This window comes from Lolium perenne, chromosome 3, assembly GCF_019359855.2.
Source record: "Lolium perenne isolate Kyuss_39 chromosome 3, Kyuss_2.0, whole genome shotgun sequence".
NCBI lineage: Eukaryota > Viridiplantae > Streptophyta > Magnoliopsida > Poales > Poaceae > Lolium > Lolium perenne.
The window spans coordinates 125,137,739-125,156,901 of record NC_067246.2 but is presented as its reverse complement, the minus strand read 5'-3'; the positions used below and the strand labels follow the sequence as shown (position 1 = coordinate 125,156,901).

The 19,163-nt window shown below is 44.3% G+C and overlaps 1 protein-coding gene across 1 annotated transcript; it reads right to left on the bottom strand.

The window, feature by feature from the left end:
- Positions 1–13,348: 13,348 nt before the first annotated feature.
- Positions 13,349–16,007, bottom strand: LOC127342300 (uncharacterized). Its single transcript, XM_051368232.1, has 3 exons — positions 14,639–16,007; positions 14,135–14,284; positions 13,349–13,842 (listed from the first exon to the last, which is right to left on the bottom strand). Exons 1-3 carry the CDS (start codon positions 15,368–15,370, stop codon positions 13,450–13,452), a joined length of 1,275 nt encoding a protein of 424 aa, XP_051224192.1. The 5' UTR covers positions 15,371–16,007; the 3' UTR covers positions 13,349–13,449.
- Positions 16,008–19,163: the final 3,156 nt, after the last annotated feature.

Genomic DNA, 19,163 nt, shown 5'->3' with positions numbered 1-19,163 from the left:
GATGTTTAGACATAATTAAATATCTGTATATGGTACATGAATAATTGTTTAGCGACACGTGCATCTGTTATCATATTACCAAATGAACTTTTTCATTTTACAAAGACCGATGCTAGATTTTGTAGGAAATGAGTCCGGGCTAGTGGATGTTGGCTTGGTACAGGGTGCTGCTGTGTTTGGTTCAGTTCACCATCAGTAAGTAGTAGTACATGGCAGTCACAATTCGGTACATGTTTCCCAGATAACCGAATTAGCGAGTATCTTAGAACCAGCTGATTAGATATTTTCTTTAGTTAATTATTGAAGGAACGAAGCCAAACGGGATATAGAAAATTCGGCAATAAACTTCGAAATATATTTTGTCCAATGGAGAATTATATCGCTCCATAGATGGTTTGCTTCTAAAGTATCTGGATTCTGATCACTCTAGATTAGCTATGGGTGAGGTTCTTTCGGAAGCATCATGAGCTCATCGGATATCTAAGCACTGAGCGACTCAAGTGACACCGCATGAGCTAACACCATATGAGCTAATGTATGGACATGAAGTAGTGTTTCAGGTTAATTTACAAGCTCTTGGAGTGGCCAGACAAAATAATTTGTCGGCTGTACATTATAATAATTTGATGTTGGACATAATAGATGATGTTAAAAAAAACTAAGAGCCTTACTAGAAATTGAAAATGAGAAATTAAGAGTAACTAATGCCTGTAATAAAAGGGAGAATACAAAATCGTTTCAAATAGGAGACTTACTATGGAAAACGATTTTCATTACTTGAACTAAAGGAGAAAAAGAATCGGCAAATGGTTGCCGAGTTGAGAAGGCTCACATAGAGTTGTAGAGATTGATCCTGAAAATCAATATCTTGTACAATCTTTGGAGGGAGAATTTTCTGAAAGCTCTTAATGAATATTTTAAGAAGTATTTGTTGACTGTCAAAACCCACCGGCGGGCAGCGACGATCAACACGGTAGAGCCGGGAACAACCTAGAGCTGCGGCTGGCTGAGGTCCCTCCGAGCGACGGCCCGCAAAGCCTTCTGGTCACACGTCCGATGCTGAGTGCAAGGGCGTGCCACCTGACCTATACCTGGTCAGGAAGGTGATGGAGATGCCTCGCTTAGTTTACTGCATGGCATACACGTAAACATTAAATACGAGCCTCGATCGGCTCTCAGGTTATCCTGTGAATCGGCTCAAGGAGCCGATCCACCCATGATTCGTACGGGGTGCACGAATATATGGTGGTCCTGCTTGATCAAGATAAAGCTAATGAGATCTACGACGATTTAGGGTTTTCACCGCATAATCGGATCATCCTACTCTAGGTTGGGCCTCGCGGCCACGCACGATGATCGTAAGCCGATCCTAAACAAGGCCTAAAAACCAACACGAAGTTGATCCCCGGAACATCCTGTTTAGGACTAGCGAACGACACCCTACGTGCCGCTGGATCCTCCCCCCCTTTGTAAGGCCTAACTATTGCAGATATTAAACTAACCCTTGTAGAACAAGGAGCAATCGTAACGGATCAGATCTACTAAATAATGATCAAGCGGGGTGCCGCCCCCACACCTAAGATAGGTGTGAGGGCGGCTAGACATGCAAGGGTTGCACTACGATAGCATGTTACGCGAAGAACTATGCTAACCCTAACACATCTATGATAACTACGTTGCTCACCATCAACAAGGCTTCGCATTTGAGCAACGCATGAACAACGTGGAGCTTGTGCTGCCTAGATCGCAAGATACGATCTAGGCAGCATGTCGCTTACCGGTAGAAACCCTCGAGACGAAGGAGTTGGCGATGCGCTGAGATTGATTTATTTGGTTGAACGTGTGTTGTTGTTTATTCCATAAACCCTAGATACATATTTATAGTCCAAGGGACTTTCTACCTTTAGACGTGCACCTAACCGTGCACGGGCAAAACTCTAACTAATCGACACATATCCGAATATATTACAGATACAAGGGCAAACTAGCCCAAACTCAGCATAACAGGCCGATTCACGTAATTCTTCCATGTATATTTCTTTAAGTCCATCTTGATCGCGGCCCACCTCTGACTCGGTCAAATTCTGGTGATAACACATGCCCCCCTGGTTTTGGAAATAACATTTCCAAAATCATTACGCTTTCTTTCGTCGGGTCATGTCATGGCAGAGCAGAACTGCCGCAGAATCTTCATCATGATGCCCTGTCTTCTCAACTATTCTGCGTGATTTGACCGTTGTCTTTGGGCACCGCCTCCTCGGAAACTGCTGTGGCATTGAATTTTTTCACCATAGCCCCTTTATTTAACCGCTCTGAGCAGTTTGCCACTTCATCATCCTGCTCTGTTCTGGCCATCGGCACTCAAAAAACCCCCAATCTCCCATAGCCATGTCTTCCTCTTCCTCCTCTTCCTCGTCGGTCTTTTATGACTCCTCCCCCTCCCGCGAGCCGACGCCGGAGTGGGGTTCGTTGGCGGCGCACGACATTCTCGCCCCGACGACGTGGGACAAGGAGGAACACGATTCCTCCATCTGGTCTGAGGATGACAAATCCCTGACCGACGGCGAGGGCGACCTTCAATTCCTCGTCGAAGGGGAAGAGGAGGCGGAGAGCGAAGACGACCGCTTCTCCTGGGATGATTTCACCTCTTTCGAGGAAGAGGCGGAGGAAGACGACGATGACGACGACTCCCTTGAAGGCTACCCACCAGCGAAGCGCCTCCGCACCTGGTGGGACGACGACAGCGAGGACGACGACGAAGAAGATGAGGCTCCCGTAGAAGGCTACGGAAGCTCCGACGAGGAGCCTCTCAGCAGCTGCGCCGGAGGCAGCGACGACGAGGGCAGCAACAGCCCCTAGATTAGGGACCAGTAGTAGTAGCTGGCTTTTGCCCTTTTCTACCTTGAGCAATCGGCTCTTGCTTTGTAAGGAATCCCCTTATTAATGCAGAAAAATCCCTTAATTAATTTCGCTTCCTTGTTAACCTTGCCGATTTGTCGAATGGCGTTGTCGTACAGGGAGCCGATAGCAGAACATCGGCTCATATTGCTGTCCGAGGCCAAGCTGTTGTCTAAACACCTCAACAGGCCTAAATCTCGTCCAAACCATCAGATTGAATCCCTCAGCAACCATTAGGAGATTCGTCTCTCATATCACGATTTCTGGCCTGAACCGATTCCGTTAACTTGCGAATCTGGGCTTATTCCTCTAGAGTCGATATCAGTGTATCGGCTTTATTTTTCTGAAGTCGATGCCCGTGCATCGGCTGCATTTGCATACTGTTATCTCCATACGTTTTCTCAAGTCGATGTCTGCGCATCGGCTGTGATTTTATTTTTTTTACTGGCTGATTTTCAAATCGGCCCCCATATCTTACTGCCCGTCGTCCCACATGCTTGGGAAATATTTCTTGAGGTGTTGACCATTTACAGCCACTGGGAACTTTTCGCCGCTCAATTCTTCCAGCATGTATGCATTACCCTTCAAGGCCTGGACAACTCTGTACGGACCGTGCCAATTAGGAGACCATTTGCCATATGCCTTGTCCCTGGTTCCCAATGGCAACACAGCTTCCCATACTAGATCACCAACTTGGAACTCCTTTGGTCTAACCTTTTTATTGTAGGCACGAGCCACCCTGGCTTTGTTCTCCTTAATCTTCTCCAACGACCAAAGCCTAAGTTCTGTTGCGTCCTCAATAGTGTCGCTCATCAAAGCTGCATATTCTTCAGCTGTCAGATCATTCTGAAACGTGACACGTCTTGATCCAGCCGTAATTTCCCAAGGCAATACGGCTTCCTGTCCATAGACGAGCTGGTATGGCGAAGTCTTTATAGCTCCATGGCACGACATGCGGTAGGCCCATAATGCTTCTGACAACTTCTCATGCCAATCCCTAGGGTTCTCGTCAATTTTCCTCTTGATCAGTTTGATCAGACTCTGATTGGACGCCTCAGCCTGCCCATTAGCTTGAGCGTAGTACGGGGATGATCGGATCAGTTTAATCCCCATGTCATCGCAGAACTTCCTGAATTCCTTAGAAATAAAGACCGAACCTCCATCGGTCGTGATAGTTTGGGCAATCCCGAACCTATGAATGACGTGTTCCTTCACAAACTTGATCACATCTTCTGATTTCACCTTTTTCATAGGGACGGCTTCCACCCACTTGGTGAAGTAATCTGTGATAACCAAAATCCATTCATGTTTTTTGCTCGACGCCGGATGGATTGCCGATCATATCCATGCCCCATCCCCGAAACGGCCAAGGCTTGATGATGGGGTTCATTGCTGATGCTGGTACCATCTGAACCTTCCCGAACATCTGACACGCTTGGCACCCCTTGTAATAATTGAAGCAATCTTCAAGCATAGTGGGCCAATAAAACCCTGATCGCCTGATCAACCACTTCATCTTATGAGCCGACTGATGCGTTCCACAGGCGCCTTCATGCACCTCATGTAAGAGCCGATTAGACTCAGTCGGTCCTAGGCACTTGAGTAGCAACCCTTCCAACGTCCTGTAGAACATGTCGTCTCCTATAAGGACATACTTCATGGCTTTGTATCTTATCCATTTAGGTGCCCCCCGAGCCGAATCTTTCAGATAATTGAAGATTTCGGCTCTCCAATCATCCTGTTCCAGGAATTGTATCTGAACTTCTGATCCGTCAGCTGTATCTATGTAGCCTGACGCCATTTGTGCGAGATTGTTGGCCTCGGTATTTTGGGATCTTGGGACCCAATTAAAGTTGATGTACCGAAACTGTGTCATCAACTCACGGCATTCCACCCAATATGGGAAAAGCGATTCACTTTCGCAATTATATTCATCCGTGAGCTGGTTAATCACCAACTTTGAGTCTCCAAAGAGCTCTACTGCTTCAGCTCCGGCTTCCAATAGCAACTCCATTCCCTTATGTATTGCCTCATATTCTGCTGCGTTGTTGGTGCAAGGGGTAGATAATCTGATGGAGAAGGAGTATTCTGCCCCCCGAGGCGACACGAGCAGAATGCCGATGCCACAACCATCGTCACAAACCGACCCATCGAAGAACATAGCCCATGCACGTATAGATAGTGCTGCTATATTGGTACCGATCCGTTCAGCGATAAGATCGGCCAATGCTTGTCCCTTGACTGCTTTCGCAGGCTGATACCGGAGATCAAATTCTGACAACGCAAACATCCACTTACCAAGTCGGCCTTTCAAAACAGGGGCCGACAACATGTGCTTGACTACATCCGACTTGCATATGACGACGATCTCTGCCGTCAAAAGGATGTGATGAAGCTTGGTGCAGGTAAAGAACAGGCAGAGGCAAAGTTTCTCGACCTCAGGATATCTTGTTTCCGCGTCCAGCATCCTTCGCTCGAGGTAGAAAACAACCTTCTCAACGCCATCGTAGAGTTGCACCACCACCGAAGCGATGGACGTGTCAGCTACTGACAAGTAGATGTAGAACGGCCTGTCTTGCTGGGGCGGAACTAGCACAGGCGGCGTCGTCAGATATCGCTTAATCTCATCAAATGCCTGTTGTTGCTCTGCCCCCCAGTGAAACTCGTCATCAGATTTAGTCTTCACCAGCGCCATGAACGGCTCGATTCGTCCTGACAGGTTAGAGATGAATCGTCGGACAAAATTGATTTTGCCGATGAGGCGTTGGAGCTCCTTTTTCGTGGTCGGCGGCTGCATGGTACGCACCGCCTCCTGACTTTTCAGGCCGATCTCAATTCCCCGTTCATGAACCAGAAAACCTAGGAATTGACCAGCCGTCACGCCAAAAGCGCACTTCTTCGGATTCATTCTCAGCCCGAATTTCCGAGTTCGGTCCAGGACACGCCGTAGATCGTCCAAGTGTCCCTCCATGGAGACTGATTTGACTACCACGTCGTCGATATAGATCTCCACCAACTTGCCGATCAGATCATGAAATATATAATTCATGGCTCGTTGGTACGTTGCACCAGCATTCTTCAACCCAAAGGTCATGACCACGTACTCGAACAAGCCTACTGCCCCTGGTACCCTGAATGCGGTCTTGTGTATATCTTCCGGAGCCATGAAAATCTGGTTATAACCGGCGTTGCCATCCATGAAGCTCAACACCTTGTGGCCAGCAGCGGCGTTTATCAACGTTTCTACTACGGGCATTGGATATTCGTCCTTTGGAGTGGCTCTGTTAAGATCTCGGAAATCGATGGCCACGCGCCATCGGCCGTCCTTCTTTTCCACGGGAACAATACTGGAGATCCACTCAGCATACCTACATGGCCTGATGAATCCGGCGGCCAACATTTTCTCGATCTCTTTCTTGACTTCTTCCAGAATTTCGGCCCTCATCTGACGTGCTCGTTGTTGGAACGGCCGAAATCCTTTCTTAAGGGGGAGCCGATGCTCAATGATGCTCCTGTCCAAACCAGGCATCTCCGTGTAATCCCATGCAAAGCAATCTGGGTATTCTTTTAACAGAGCTATCATCTGTCCCCTGAGCCGTGGATCTAGCTTCTTGCTGATAAAAGTCGGTCGCGGCTTATCCCCAGGACCAATGTCGACTTCCTCCAGCTCGTCAGCCGATGTAAACCCATACCCTAGCTTTCCGTCCCCTGTGAGGTCGACGCCATATACCGGGAGAGCAGGTGGTACGGATGATACAGGCCGATCGCTAGAATCGGCTTCCATCTTGATCATCACCAGGATCTTTCGGCAGTGTCGGAGCCGATCGCGTGGAGCAGCTTCTTCCTTATCTTCGCTATGAGAGCCGTTGCCCTCGCCTCCATCCTCATCAGGGGGGTGCCCCAGTTCTATCATGTTGATGTTGAACGAGTATCCTGGTTGGCACTTCTCAGGGTAAGTGTCGTTAACCCTGCCAACGGCGCACGACGGTGAATTAGGCACTTCTGGTGCCGCCGATGTGAATGACGACGGTAGACGGGACTGAAGTGGCACTTTTCCTCGGTAGTTCCCGAGAGCTGGTTCTAATAGAGAGTGCTGATTCTTCATGACCTCCTTGATCATCCGAACGGCGACATGCTCCAGAGTATTCACCAGGCTCTCAGAATGGAGACGCAACGAGTGAGTCACCATGCCATTAATCTCCTGGCGCACGGCCCTGGTGCGTTCCTCCGACGGGACAGATAGGTCCACTCCATCGAGTGCGCCTTCCGGTGAGAACCCCTTACACCTGACGCCATGTGAACGGGTTCTGTGATATGAGCCGATGAGGTCGGCTTCGAGGATGACTTTGATCTCGTCATACCTCTTCTTGAGCTCGTCGGGCAGCTCCTCGTAGGTGATCAAGGTGGCCGTCCGCCATCTCAGATGTAGATGGCGATGTGGTTGATGTAGAAGCTGGTCCCACCGGGCGTGCCAGAATGTGTTGACTGTCAAAACCCACCGGCGGGCAGCGACGATCAACACGGTAGAGCCGGGAACAACCTAGAGCTACGGCTGGCTGAGGTCCCTCCGAGCGACGGCCCGCAAAGCCTTCTGGTCACACGTCCGATGCTGAGTGCAAGGGCGTGCCACCTGACCTATACCTGGTCAGGAAGGTGATGGAGATGCCTCGCTTAGTTTCCTGCATGGCATACACGTAAACATTAAATACGAGCCTCGATCGGCTCTCAGGTTATCCTGTGAATCGGCTCAAGGAGCCGATCCACCCATGATTCGTACGGGGTGCACGAATATATGGTGGTCCTGCTTGATCAAGATAAAGCTAATGAGATCTACGACGATTTAGGGTTTTCACCGCATAATCGGATCATCCTACTCCAGGTTGGGCCTCGCGGCCACGCACGGTGATCGTAAGCCGATCCTAAACAAGGCCTAAAAACCAACACGAAGTTGATCCCCGGAACATCCTGTTTAGGACTAGCGAACGACACCCTACGTGCCGCTGGATCCTCCCCCCCTTTGTAAGGCCTAACTATTGCAGATATTAAACTAACCCTTGTAGAACAAGGAGCAATCGTAACGGATCAGATCTACTAAATAATGATCAAGCGGGGTGCCGCCCCCACACCTAAGATAGGTGTGAGGGCGGCTAGACATGCAAGGGTTGCACTACGATAGCATGTTACGCGAAGAACTATGCTAACCCTAACACATCTATGATAACTACGTTGCTCGCCATCAACAAGGCTTCAGTACGAGCAACGCATGAACAACGTGGAGCTTGTGTTGCCTAGATCGATGCGATCTAGGCAGCATGTCGCTTACCGGTAGAAACCCTCGAGACGAAGGAGTTGGCGATGCGCCGAGATTGATTTGTTTGGTTGAACGTGTGTTGTTGTTTATTCCATAAACCCTAGATACATATTTATAGTCCAAGGGACTTTCTACCTTTAGACGTGCACCTAACCGTGCACGGGCAAAACTCTAACTAATCGACACATATCCGAATATATTACAGATACAAGGGCAAACTAGCCCAAACTCAGCATAACAGGCCGATTCACGTAATTCTTCCATGTATATTTCTTTAAGTCCATCTTGATCGCGGCCCACCTCTGACTCGGCCAAATTCTGGTGATAACAGTATTATCCTAGCATGTGGATGTATGTTTGATGATATTATGGACGATATCTTATTTGAAATATCGCCCTAAGGAAATATGATGGATGAGTTATTTACACATCACTGTGACCAAAAATTTGGCCGATGTGTTCTTTGAACATCGCCCAAAGAAATTTTATGGCCGGTGAAGTTATTGTCATCATCCTAAAGTATTGCAGATGTGTTTTTGGTCAATTCAATCGTACCAAAAATAGGAGGGCATGTGTTGATGGCGTAATTTGGCTAACTGGTTTGTATGATCGGCCAAATTAAGGTGATTAGGTTATTGATTGACCCATATATATTTGGACTTGTTTAGTTCAAAATGCAGGTTTGATTAGTTCATTACAGATGCTACACAGACAGATCTAAAGGTTATTACCAGGACAAGACATATCGAGTTATGCGTTATCTGCACTTACTGAGGACAAGTCCTCGAAAGATTTCAGAGATATGCAATAATCTTCAAGGATGGTACGTACCAAGGATAAGTCCTACATGGCTTTAGATGCACAGCTAGAAGATTTTTGCAAGGAAGATGCATCACCGATAATTGCATGCACATGGTAAGTTGATTTGCCTTCTTGTGGGCTAAATAGTATTTATACGTGAAGGTATATATGGCTGTACTTTGGACCTTGTCACGTACAGATTTGTAACTATATTTGGTAGGACCTGAACTTACGTATCGTAACCATCCAAGGAAAATGTCAAGGTCGGTTTTAGCTTTTGAGTTTTGCACGTCAAGTCCGGCCAGCCCTGTAACGCGAAGTCCCGCGCCTTATATAAAGGCTTTGGCCGACTGAGGAAAAGGGAACCAATCGATCTATCAATACAATTTACCTTTTCTTTTTATATACTGTTTTTCTATAACGTCTTCTCCGCCATGCCCTAGCATCCCTAGGGTTTGGTTCAATCTTTACCGCTTTGCGCTGAAAAGCGGTCGTCTTTCCTCGTCTTTCCTCTCCGAAATTGAGGTATCTTTGTTGATTTGCTCAGAAATCATCCGTTCGTCGTCACGAAAGTACGACGGTTATCCTAGTGTTGCGCGGCAGTTTTGCGTGCCAACAGTTGGGATCACTTCTGCAGGCAATCCTTGTTGATGTAACTTGTTATTTTCGTGCATGATTATTGGTGTACCAATAACTTTACATACAGTTCTAGGTTGAAGCAAATAATGTAGAGTTGAATGACTACCTCATATAAACTAAAAATGACCGATGGCTAAGGAATTTGTGATTGTTTAGATGAGATGGAAACAAACCTAGCTGAGTTGTCTCTCAATTTCAGTTTTTTTTATATCTATGCAAGAATTCCAATACAAGACACTTCATTGCATCTGAACTATTATTGTCTTATTTATGCATGGCCTGTAAATTATATGAGAAACATTTACATATATTCCTAGAACAAAAGTATTGTGTATCTACATGCCGTTATTGTTATTGTTTTCTTGTTTTTCTTGGGCAAGCAGGCGGGAAATACCCACCTATGAGAAGTTAGACCGAGTTCTAACTAATGTGGAGTGGGAACAGAAGTTCCCTTTGGTCACAGTACGGGCACTCACACGTACTGGCTCGGATCATACTCCCCTCTTTATCGATTCTGGTGAGGCGGCTCATATGGGCAACAAAAACACCTTTTCATTTGAGTTATCTTGGATGCGGCAAGATGGTTTTTATGAAATGGTGCTTCATGAATGGAGTTCGGTCCTTTCAGGCTCATCACCTATCGAAAAATGGCAACACAAGGTTAGACATCTTAGACAGTTTTTACGTGGTTGGGCTAAGAACCTTAGTGGTGTTTATAGGAAAGAGAAAGAAAGGCTCTCTCTTCTTATAGATGAGCTTGATTTAAAAGCTGAAACTATTCCCCTAAATGCAGCCGAGAGGGCTCAGAAAAGGGAGGCCGACATTGCCATTGCTAAGCTTCGGCGTGATGAAGGGACCAAATGGGCTCAACGCGCAAAAGTTAAGCACATACAAGAAGGTGGTAATAATACCAAATATTTTCACCTTATTGCGAATGGTAAGCATAGGAAAAAAAGAATTTTCCAACTTGAGCAAGATGAGGGGACCATTGTGGGTCAACAAAATCTGAAGGTATTCATAACTGAGTATTATAAGAAGCTTTTTGGAGCTCCTGAAATGAATTTCTTCACCATGAGAGAAGAAGTCACTCATGATATTGCTCAACTTTCTAAAATGGAGAAAACCATCCTCACATCTCCTTTTACAGAACAGGAGGTGTTTGAGGCTATCTCTAGTATGGAACATAATAAAGCTCCAGGTCCAGATGGGTTTCCTGCTGAGTTTTATCAGAGGTTCTGGCCGGTCATTAAATCTGATGTGATGGCTATGTTTGCCCAGTTACAAGAGGGTGATATACCATTATATAAGCTTAATTTCGGCCTCGTCACTCTCTTGCCTAAGAAAGAGGATGCGAGCAGAATAGAACAATATCGCCCAATTTGTCTACTCAATGTTAGCTTTAAAATTTTCACAAAGGTTGGTACCAATCGTGCAACAGTCATTGCACATAAGGTTGTTCGTCCAACTCAATCTGCCTTTATCCCTGGTAGAAACATCCTAGAAGGGGTTGTTGTTTTACACGAGACCATTCATGAGCTTCATAGGAAGAAGTTGGATGGGGTTCTCTTCAAAATAGATTTTGAAAAGGCTTACGATAAGGTGAAATGGTCCTTTTTACAACAAGCTCTTAGAATGAAAGGGTTCCCACCTGAGTGGTGTAATTGGATAGCACGCTTCATTCAGGGTGGTAGTGTCGGAATTAAAGTCAATGATGATATTGGACATTATTTCCAAACACTAAAGGGTCTTAGACAAGGAGACCCACTTTCACCTATTCTTTTTAATATCGTCGCAGACATGCTTGCTATCCTTATTGCAAGAGCAAAAGAGGATGGACAAGTTGGTAGTTTAGTTCCTCATTTGGTGGATGGGGGTATATCAATTCTACAGTATGCAGATGATACCATTTTGTTCATGGAGCATGATTTGGCAAAAGCTGTAAACATGAAATTAATTCTTTCTCTTTTTGAGCAACTATCTGGTTTGAAAATTAACTTTCATAAGAGTGAACTTTTTTGTTTTGGCAAGGCCAAGGATGAAGAAGACGATTATAGGAGTATTTTTGGATGTGAGATTGGCTCACTTCCTTTCAAATATCTCGGAATTCCTATTCACTTTCGGAAACTTAGAAATAAGGAATGGAAGCCGATAGAAGATCGTTTTGAGCGAAAGCTTGCTGCATGGGTGGGCAAACTGCTATCTTATGGGGATAGGCTCGTTCTAATAAACTCGGTCTTGTCTAGTCTACCAATGTTTCTTCTCTCATTCTTTGAAATACCTAAGGGGGTAAGGAAAAGACTTGATTTCTATAGGTCTAGATTTTTCTGGCAGAGTGATGGCCAGAAGAAGAAATATAGATTAACCAAATGGAACATTGTTTGTAGACCTAAAGACCAGGGGGGTCTTGGCATTGAGGTGCTAGATATTAAGAATAGATGTTTACTTAGCAAATGGCTATTTAAAATGCTGACAGAGGAAGGTGTTTGGCAAGAGTTGTTGACAAACAAATATCTTGGGTGCAAATCTTTGTCTCAAGTTCAGTCTAAGCCTACAGATTCTCCCTTTTGGAAAGGGATTATGAAGGCTAAAGACGATTTCTTTAAGCGAGGTTCTTTTACAGTAGGAGACGGTATGAAAACCAGATTTTGGGAAGACACCTGGTTAGGTGACACGCCCCTTAACATCCAATATGCTAATCTCTATAATGCGGCCACAACTAAAAATGTATTAGTAGCCGACGTCCTTGGTAATGTACCACTAAATATAAGATTTAATAGGATGTTAACTGGAGATAGATGGGATGCTTGGATCTCTTTAGTGCGCAGGTTGATGGCTGTCCACTTATCAAATGAACCAGATAGTTTTGCATGGAAGCTCTCCTCCACCGGTATTTTCTCAGTTAAATCTTTGTATGCCGATTATTTGAATGGTCATACGGTTTTTTTGAAAAAATACTTGTGGAAGATAAAGGTACCACTCAAGATTAGGATCTTTATGTGGTTCCTTTACAACAAGGTGATCTTAACAAAAGATAACCTGGCAAAATGAAAATGAAATGGATGTAGTGATTGTGTCTTTTGTGGTCAAAGAGAAACAATAGATCATCTTTTCATTTCTTGCCATTTTTCTCGTTTAGTTTGGAGAGTAGTGCATTTTACTTTTAGTATACCTCCACCCATGAACATAACTAATTTGTTTGGTAATTGGTTAAATGGGATTGATAAAAAAACAAAGGAACGAATCCGCATTGGGGTTTGTGCTTTAGTTTGGACAATTTGGAATTGTCGGAATGAGGTCGTTTTTAATAGGTGTGCTAATCCAAATTTCTTACAGGTTATTCACAGGGCGGCTTCGTTGATTCACCTATGGTCATACCTCCTCCCTGTGGAACAGCGGGAACCTTTGGATACCGGATGCAATCGTTTGATGGCGGTCGTTCGGGCTATTTTCAGCCAGGGTGGCTGTTTGCAATCTAGACGCATTGGAGATGGCACTTAGACTTTATTTGGTTTCATCTTTCTTTCTGTGGCTGATTTTTACAGCCACTTTGATTGACCCGTGAGCGGGGTGTAATATCTTTTTGCTGGATGATTTGATACTTTAAACTATGCCATAATAAAATGGCCGTGTGCATCTTCTAGATGCAGAGGCTGGGGCTTTAAGCTCCCATTTAGAAAAAAAAATTTATGTATATATGGATTTCAAAACTTTGATTCTCATGGAACTCATATATATCAATAAAGTTGGTATTTTATGGTCTAGTGGATTACATAGAGGATATCCTGACCACCTTACCTACACTAGTACAGCTTTTCAATCATAAAAAATATCTGGCCTGAGAAGAATGTGCCATCTGTGACTCGGCTGACCACCATGTCTTGCTCCTCCTTGTTCTTTGGAAATGCAGGCCGAGCCAACGCACTAGGAGGCCCACTGAGGGCCATTGCATCACATTTCTCGCATTTCTCGCGATCTTCTGTCAAAACTACCGACTGCAGATTGGGAGCTCGCTCCAGGATCATTCTGATAAATGTTAGTTGCTGCTCTAGCGGCCTAAAGCAGGCGATATGTAGCTCTCTCAATGCCAAGTTCTTGGAGCTGCGGAACTCAAGGCCTAGGTCCCATTGAGGGTTGGTTCTGTTATGGGCGCTCAAGGGGACGTGCAGGTGTTCCATCTCACATGGTTCTGTTACCTGTATTTGGATGAGAACCATATTAAAAAAAATTGTGCTCTTCAGATTCAGCATCACTCCTCTAATGTAAATGTAAAAAACTAAAGAAAACGTAACATGTTCCTAAATTACATAATATAAATTGCACAACATACGAAAGAGTTCACAATAACATCATCTTGGAACGGAAAAATATCAAAGTGATGAAGATTTTTTATGAATTGTATAAGGACGAAAGGCTTATGCAATGTTATTCAGAAATGTCAAGACACACTCGCACTATTTTTTTTTATGAGATCGAAACAATACTCACCTGAATATTCAATATTTCAACATTTGGAGCGGCCTCAAGAAAGGCTGTTGTCCACATGAGGTCAAATTCAACAAAGACACCTACTATGGACAACTTCCTTAGCTTGCTGAATGCAGACGCGAGTTGTTTGATTTCAGGCTGCAGCCAAAGCTGGTCACGAGACAAAAAAAAATAAGAAAATCATACAATTGATGCAAACCATGCAAACTATGTATTCAGGAAAAGATGTCAGAGATCCATAGGAAGAATTCACAATCATGATAGCATATCATCCAATACAATGTGCCTTTCTTTAAATGCAGTTTCATGTCCCTACCATTCTCTGAGCAGTTTTTCTGAAAACCACTACTATTAAAGTTGTATTTTCACGATAGTTTTTGGACAAGAATTTAATTAATTCAATTTGCAGATCTTTGTTCTCTGTCATATAGAAGCATGCCCATGATATAACTTAGATAACTTTGATAACATGACTAGAGAAAACAAAACTGAGCGAGTACTTACGGTCATCCTAAGGAAATCCAATGTGAGAGTATGTATGCCCTCGGCTCCGTGTAGAAGCTCACTCAATTTAAGTAAATCCTGATCAGGGTACAAGAAGTGTGCGAGGTCCAATTCCTCAAGGGATGGGACAAAACCAAAAGACAGGGGGGCATGTCGTGATACACAGAAATCCCAACAGAGCGTCTCCAGTTTTGGAAGGGATATCAGATCAATTCTGTCAAAGTAACACGTGTTGAGGTCCAGAACACGGAGTTTGGAGTTTGGTGCATCTATCTTCCACGGACCGGCGCCAGCATCGCAAAAGATGAGTGATAGATGCTTCAGCTGCTTGCAGCAGTCAAACAGTATATGATGCATGTCCAATTCGTCGAAACTCAGGCTGCACAAAGTGAGTCTTGTGATGCAATGGAGGACCCTAGGGCAGGCACGGAAAAACCGCCCCATATCTTGGGAACGTCTTAGCTTATCCGCGGGAGAATACTTGGGACGATATGTGTCATCAATAATGGCAAGTTCCAAATCTTTCAACGAACCACACTCAATTGCGTCCCATACTAGCTGACCGATATCGTACCAGAGACTGTTGATCAGGTAGAGCGTAAGCCGCAGCCTTGTGACAGTGTATTCTCTCCGAGGTTTAGCAAGTAAACTCCTGGTTGCTGCGGTTACGGTGCGCATCGCGTCGCGGGTGCCATTAGCTTCCTCGTTAATCTTTGATTGTGGATGAAACATGAAATACTCGGCATCAATATCGAGCTCAGGCAGCAACCAAGGCAGCCTCCTCCACCGTGTTGACAGCACGCTTGTCCTCACAGCGGTACGTAGGTCTCCAACTCTTCCCAAGATACACAGTAGAACATCATCGGGGAGCGCGCTGAGCCGATCTTGCCTCTCTGACTGCTATATGGAGAAGTTATAGATCATGTCAGTTAGTTGCCGAATAATTGAATTTGAGAAATTTGTAATGGACAAGCAGAAGAGTTGCATCATACGGCCATGACGACAGAAGAACTATATATACTCTTAACACTGAAATTACAGGAGAGTTGAAGAACTGAACTGAGAACAGCGATGAAGATACCACACCCATGGGGGCTTCCGCACCTTCGGATCTCCGTCAACTAACACGAAAAGCAATCACGAGTTAGGATGTTTGAATTAAGTGGCATCACATAAATAATTCGACTGCCTCCCATCTCTGATCCGACTCGAACGAATTACACCGTAATCGAATCGTACCCTGATGAGTGATGTGACTGGATCAAAACCGAATCTACCAGGAACTTGATGCGGTCGAACTTACTTCATGGCTATGTATGTAATGGTGTGATTTCAGGTGTAAGGTGAAACTCTGATGGCCACCATGCAAAAACACCACCGATATGTGTTGTCCGAGGAGACGAGAGCCGTCTGAACCAACCGTTGGGACAGTTGACCGTAAACTAGTCTTCTTCGAGTTTTCTGCCTCCCTTCCCGAATTGCCCTTGACCCCGTCGCGGAAACTCTCCGCGCGCCACAGCCACGCTCTCTCCTCTTTCCCCTTCCAAGATTCTTCCTTCTCGCCTTCAAAAGACGACGCAGCACAGGCTTGCATGTTGCATCCTCGTCATCTTCGCCTGGACTCCTCTCTCGTCTCCCACCGGGATCTGAAGACCTCCCCCGACCGGAATTCAGCTGCAGATCAAGGTGATTTCCGATCCCCCACTCCCATTCTTGTATGTCGCGCGTTAACCCGGCCGCTGATTCGTTCTCGCAACTAGCTACGGAACAATTTCAGTTCTGCAATTGCGGATCTCGAACTGTTTCCGGTTCCGGATCAGTCTGTCCGCGGTAGATCACTCTTTTCCGTCTAGGTTGCAGTCGCCTGCGTCATCGAAGCTGCAGACAAGGATAGATCAGCCCCTCAATTTGCGCCGGTATTTTAGGAGCTCTGTCCCGCAATTGCAAAACGTACCCATGGCTTCCATTCTGATTTGGGTATGGAATAATGAAGGAACTTCCATGACTCTGAATAACCATGTTTTCCAGCCGCACATGTCACCTGGAATTGACCGATCTGAGCACACCATTTCCTGTAGTTTATCATGTCATTTATGTTCTGGCATTGGGTGTATGTACAAGCTTTCTATTGATACTGCACATTTCAAGAATTCCACCCCCCTAGTGATCCATATAACCAGTGGATCTACTGCCATGAATTATGATTTTTTGCTTGTTTAACCGTACACCGTGAATTTTGCTTGTACACAATGAATTTTGCTTGCTTGACCTGTGGATCTGCTTTAACCATTTGCTGGATAGACTGGAAACACCAAAAAATAAATTAATAGTACTCCCTCCGGCCCAAATTAATTGACACAGCTAATCAAGAACTAATGATAAGAGTCCGGCACGTCTGCGTCAATTATTTGGGCCAGAGGGAGTACATTGTTTTGGCACATGGAAGTTGCAAATATGCCACAGTACCATGTAACTTGTATTTTTTTCAACCTGATGTCTGCATTATTCCTGATTGATCTTACAGCTATCCATACGCTTGTAATGAAGTTAATCAGTTAATTGCAGCTGAAGGTTCCTTTGACAAAATCGCAGTAACGCTGTTGTATATAACTTCCTTATGCTGATTCCTGTCTTTTCCTTGGCATTCTCAGAAGTGAACCATGGCGAAGATCAAGCCTAGAGCACTGTTGGCACAAAGCAAGCAGAAGAAGAGCCCTGCTAAAATCGGCCCGACGATCGCCTTCATCGTGCTCGGTGTCCTAGTCGTGTCATCCCTCTATGCTTACAAGTACTGGATGGGCAAAGGACCAGCTGGAGCTGAGGGTGTTGCGGGGAACTAACTAATCCCATGTATGCAAATTGATTTTTGTTGTCGTAATCATCTTGTTGCCTGATTTGTTGTTGTACTTTAGTAAATGAAACATAGACAGAATTTGCCATGCTTAGGTTCTATATCCCCTCGGCACATTGTATATTCGTATGAGTATTTATTGTGTTACAGTTCCTTATTTGACATGGATACTTTTATTCTTCTGGGATGTTATTTATGTCAGTTATGGTATGCTGGCTTGCTTCACTGTTACTACGGTTTACTGCCTTGGAAGGTGATGTCTGGGGCTAGTGATCTATGTTGCAGTTCTTTATTTGACAATGGGTGTCTAACTCTTCTTGGATGATCTTGTTGGAATGTTATCCGTTTCAGTTATTGACTTGCTTCACTTTCGCTATGGGTTACTGCATTGGAAGATGATCTCTGGCGCTCTGCTGCTGTACAAGCAGAAGTTGTCACAAGATGATTCGTGATTCTGCGTAGTATGATAATTAGTTCTTGAAACATCTATTTGACTATGCTTGATAACCATGTCGCTGTTGAACATAAGAGGCAAACCACATGGAAGTACACGCGTAATGCGTAATGCATGGCATCGCAGCGACGTGGACTCGGTCGGTTGTTGCGGCGTTTCCATCATAATTCAAATCAGCAGATGAATGTCCACTTCTCTGTTCTGTTGCAGCAGGCACCATCTCATCTGATTGGAACCTTTTCCAGTGCTTGGTCGAACAAGCTCTACAGCAATCGGGAATATCGGAACGTTCATGATAGTACTCCCTCCGATCCAAAAAAAAGTGTTGTGGCTTTTATTTAATTTACTCATTGGGAGTAACTGAAAAACTATACTAACCTGACATCTGCCTTAAGCTTCGAAAAAGAGAGAGCAAAAATATACTCTCTCAGTCTATTGGATTGTCTAAATCTAAATATATCCAGACACTAAATAACGTCTAGATACAGGAAGCAAATTTGGTGCACGTGAGCACAAGTGCTCCCAGTTTTCAAAATATTTAAAAATTATACGTTTGCATTTCAAAAAATCGTCACATTTATTCCATAAATACATAAACATATGATGAATACTCGTGCGAAGTTTTAGTAGAAATTGCATTGTATTTTGAGCTGCAGGAAAAAAACAGATTTGTGACTGTATGGGGTAGATATTTTTCAGAAATTTGACTTTTTTGTATAGCTTAAAATCTAACATATTTTTCTCCAAAATTCCTACTATACCTTCGGAATGTTGATATTGTTGTGTGTATTTAATTTTAATATTTTTGGTATCTCAAAAATATAATTTTTAAAAATCAGGAGCACCGGTGTTCATGTGGCAAAGACACTATTCGCTAGATACATCCAAATTTATATAAATCTCAAACATCTCTTTGTAGATAGAGTGTGGCGTTTTGGAGGCCGGGGTAGATGTAGCTCTTTATTTTCAAAGACACAAAATTAGTATTTTAAAGTTTTAAAAAAATCTGAAACAAAATCCTAGAGGCAGCCAATGATGTATGCTACAATGGTGTAAAATCTGAATGCAAAGTGATTTGTATTCTACGCTACACGAAATTGAAAAATCTGACCAAATTAGTAATCTTAAAATGTGTACAATTCAGTATAAAATTTGTTATAATTTGTCATTTTTGTATAGCTTAGGATATAAAGTAGTTTGTATTGAGATTTTACACCATT

Excerpts from the sequence above, each read along its gene's own strand:
- LOC127342300 (XM_051368232.1), bottom strand. The coding sequence starts at position 15,370 with ATGTTTCATCCACAATCAAAGATTAACGAGGAAGCTAATGGCACCCGC. Across the intron at positions 14,285-14,638 it reads TGGATTTCCTTAGGATGACC|CTTTGGCTGCAGCCTGAAAT; the intron begins GTAAGTACTCGC and ends TCTCGTGACCAG. Across the intron at positions 13,843-14,134 it reads TTGAAATATTGAATATTCAG|GTAACAGAACCATGTGAGAT; the intron begins GTGAGTATTGTT and ends ATCCAAATACAG.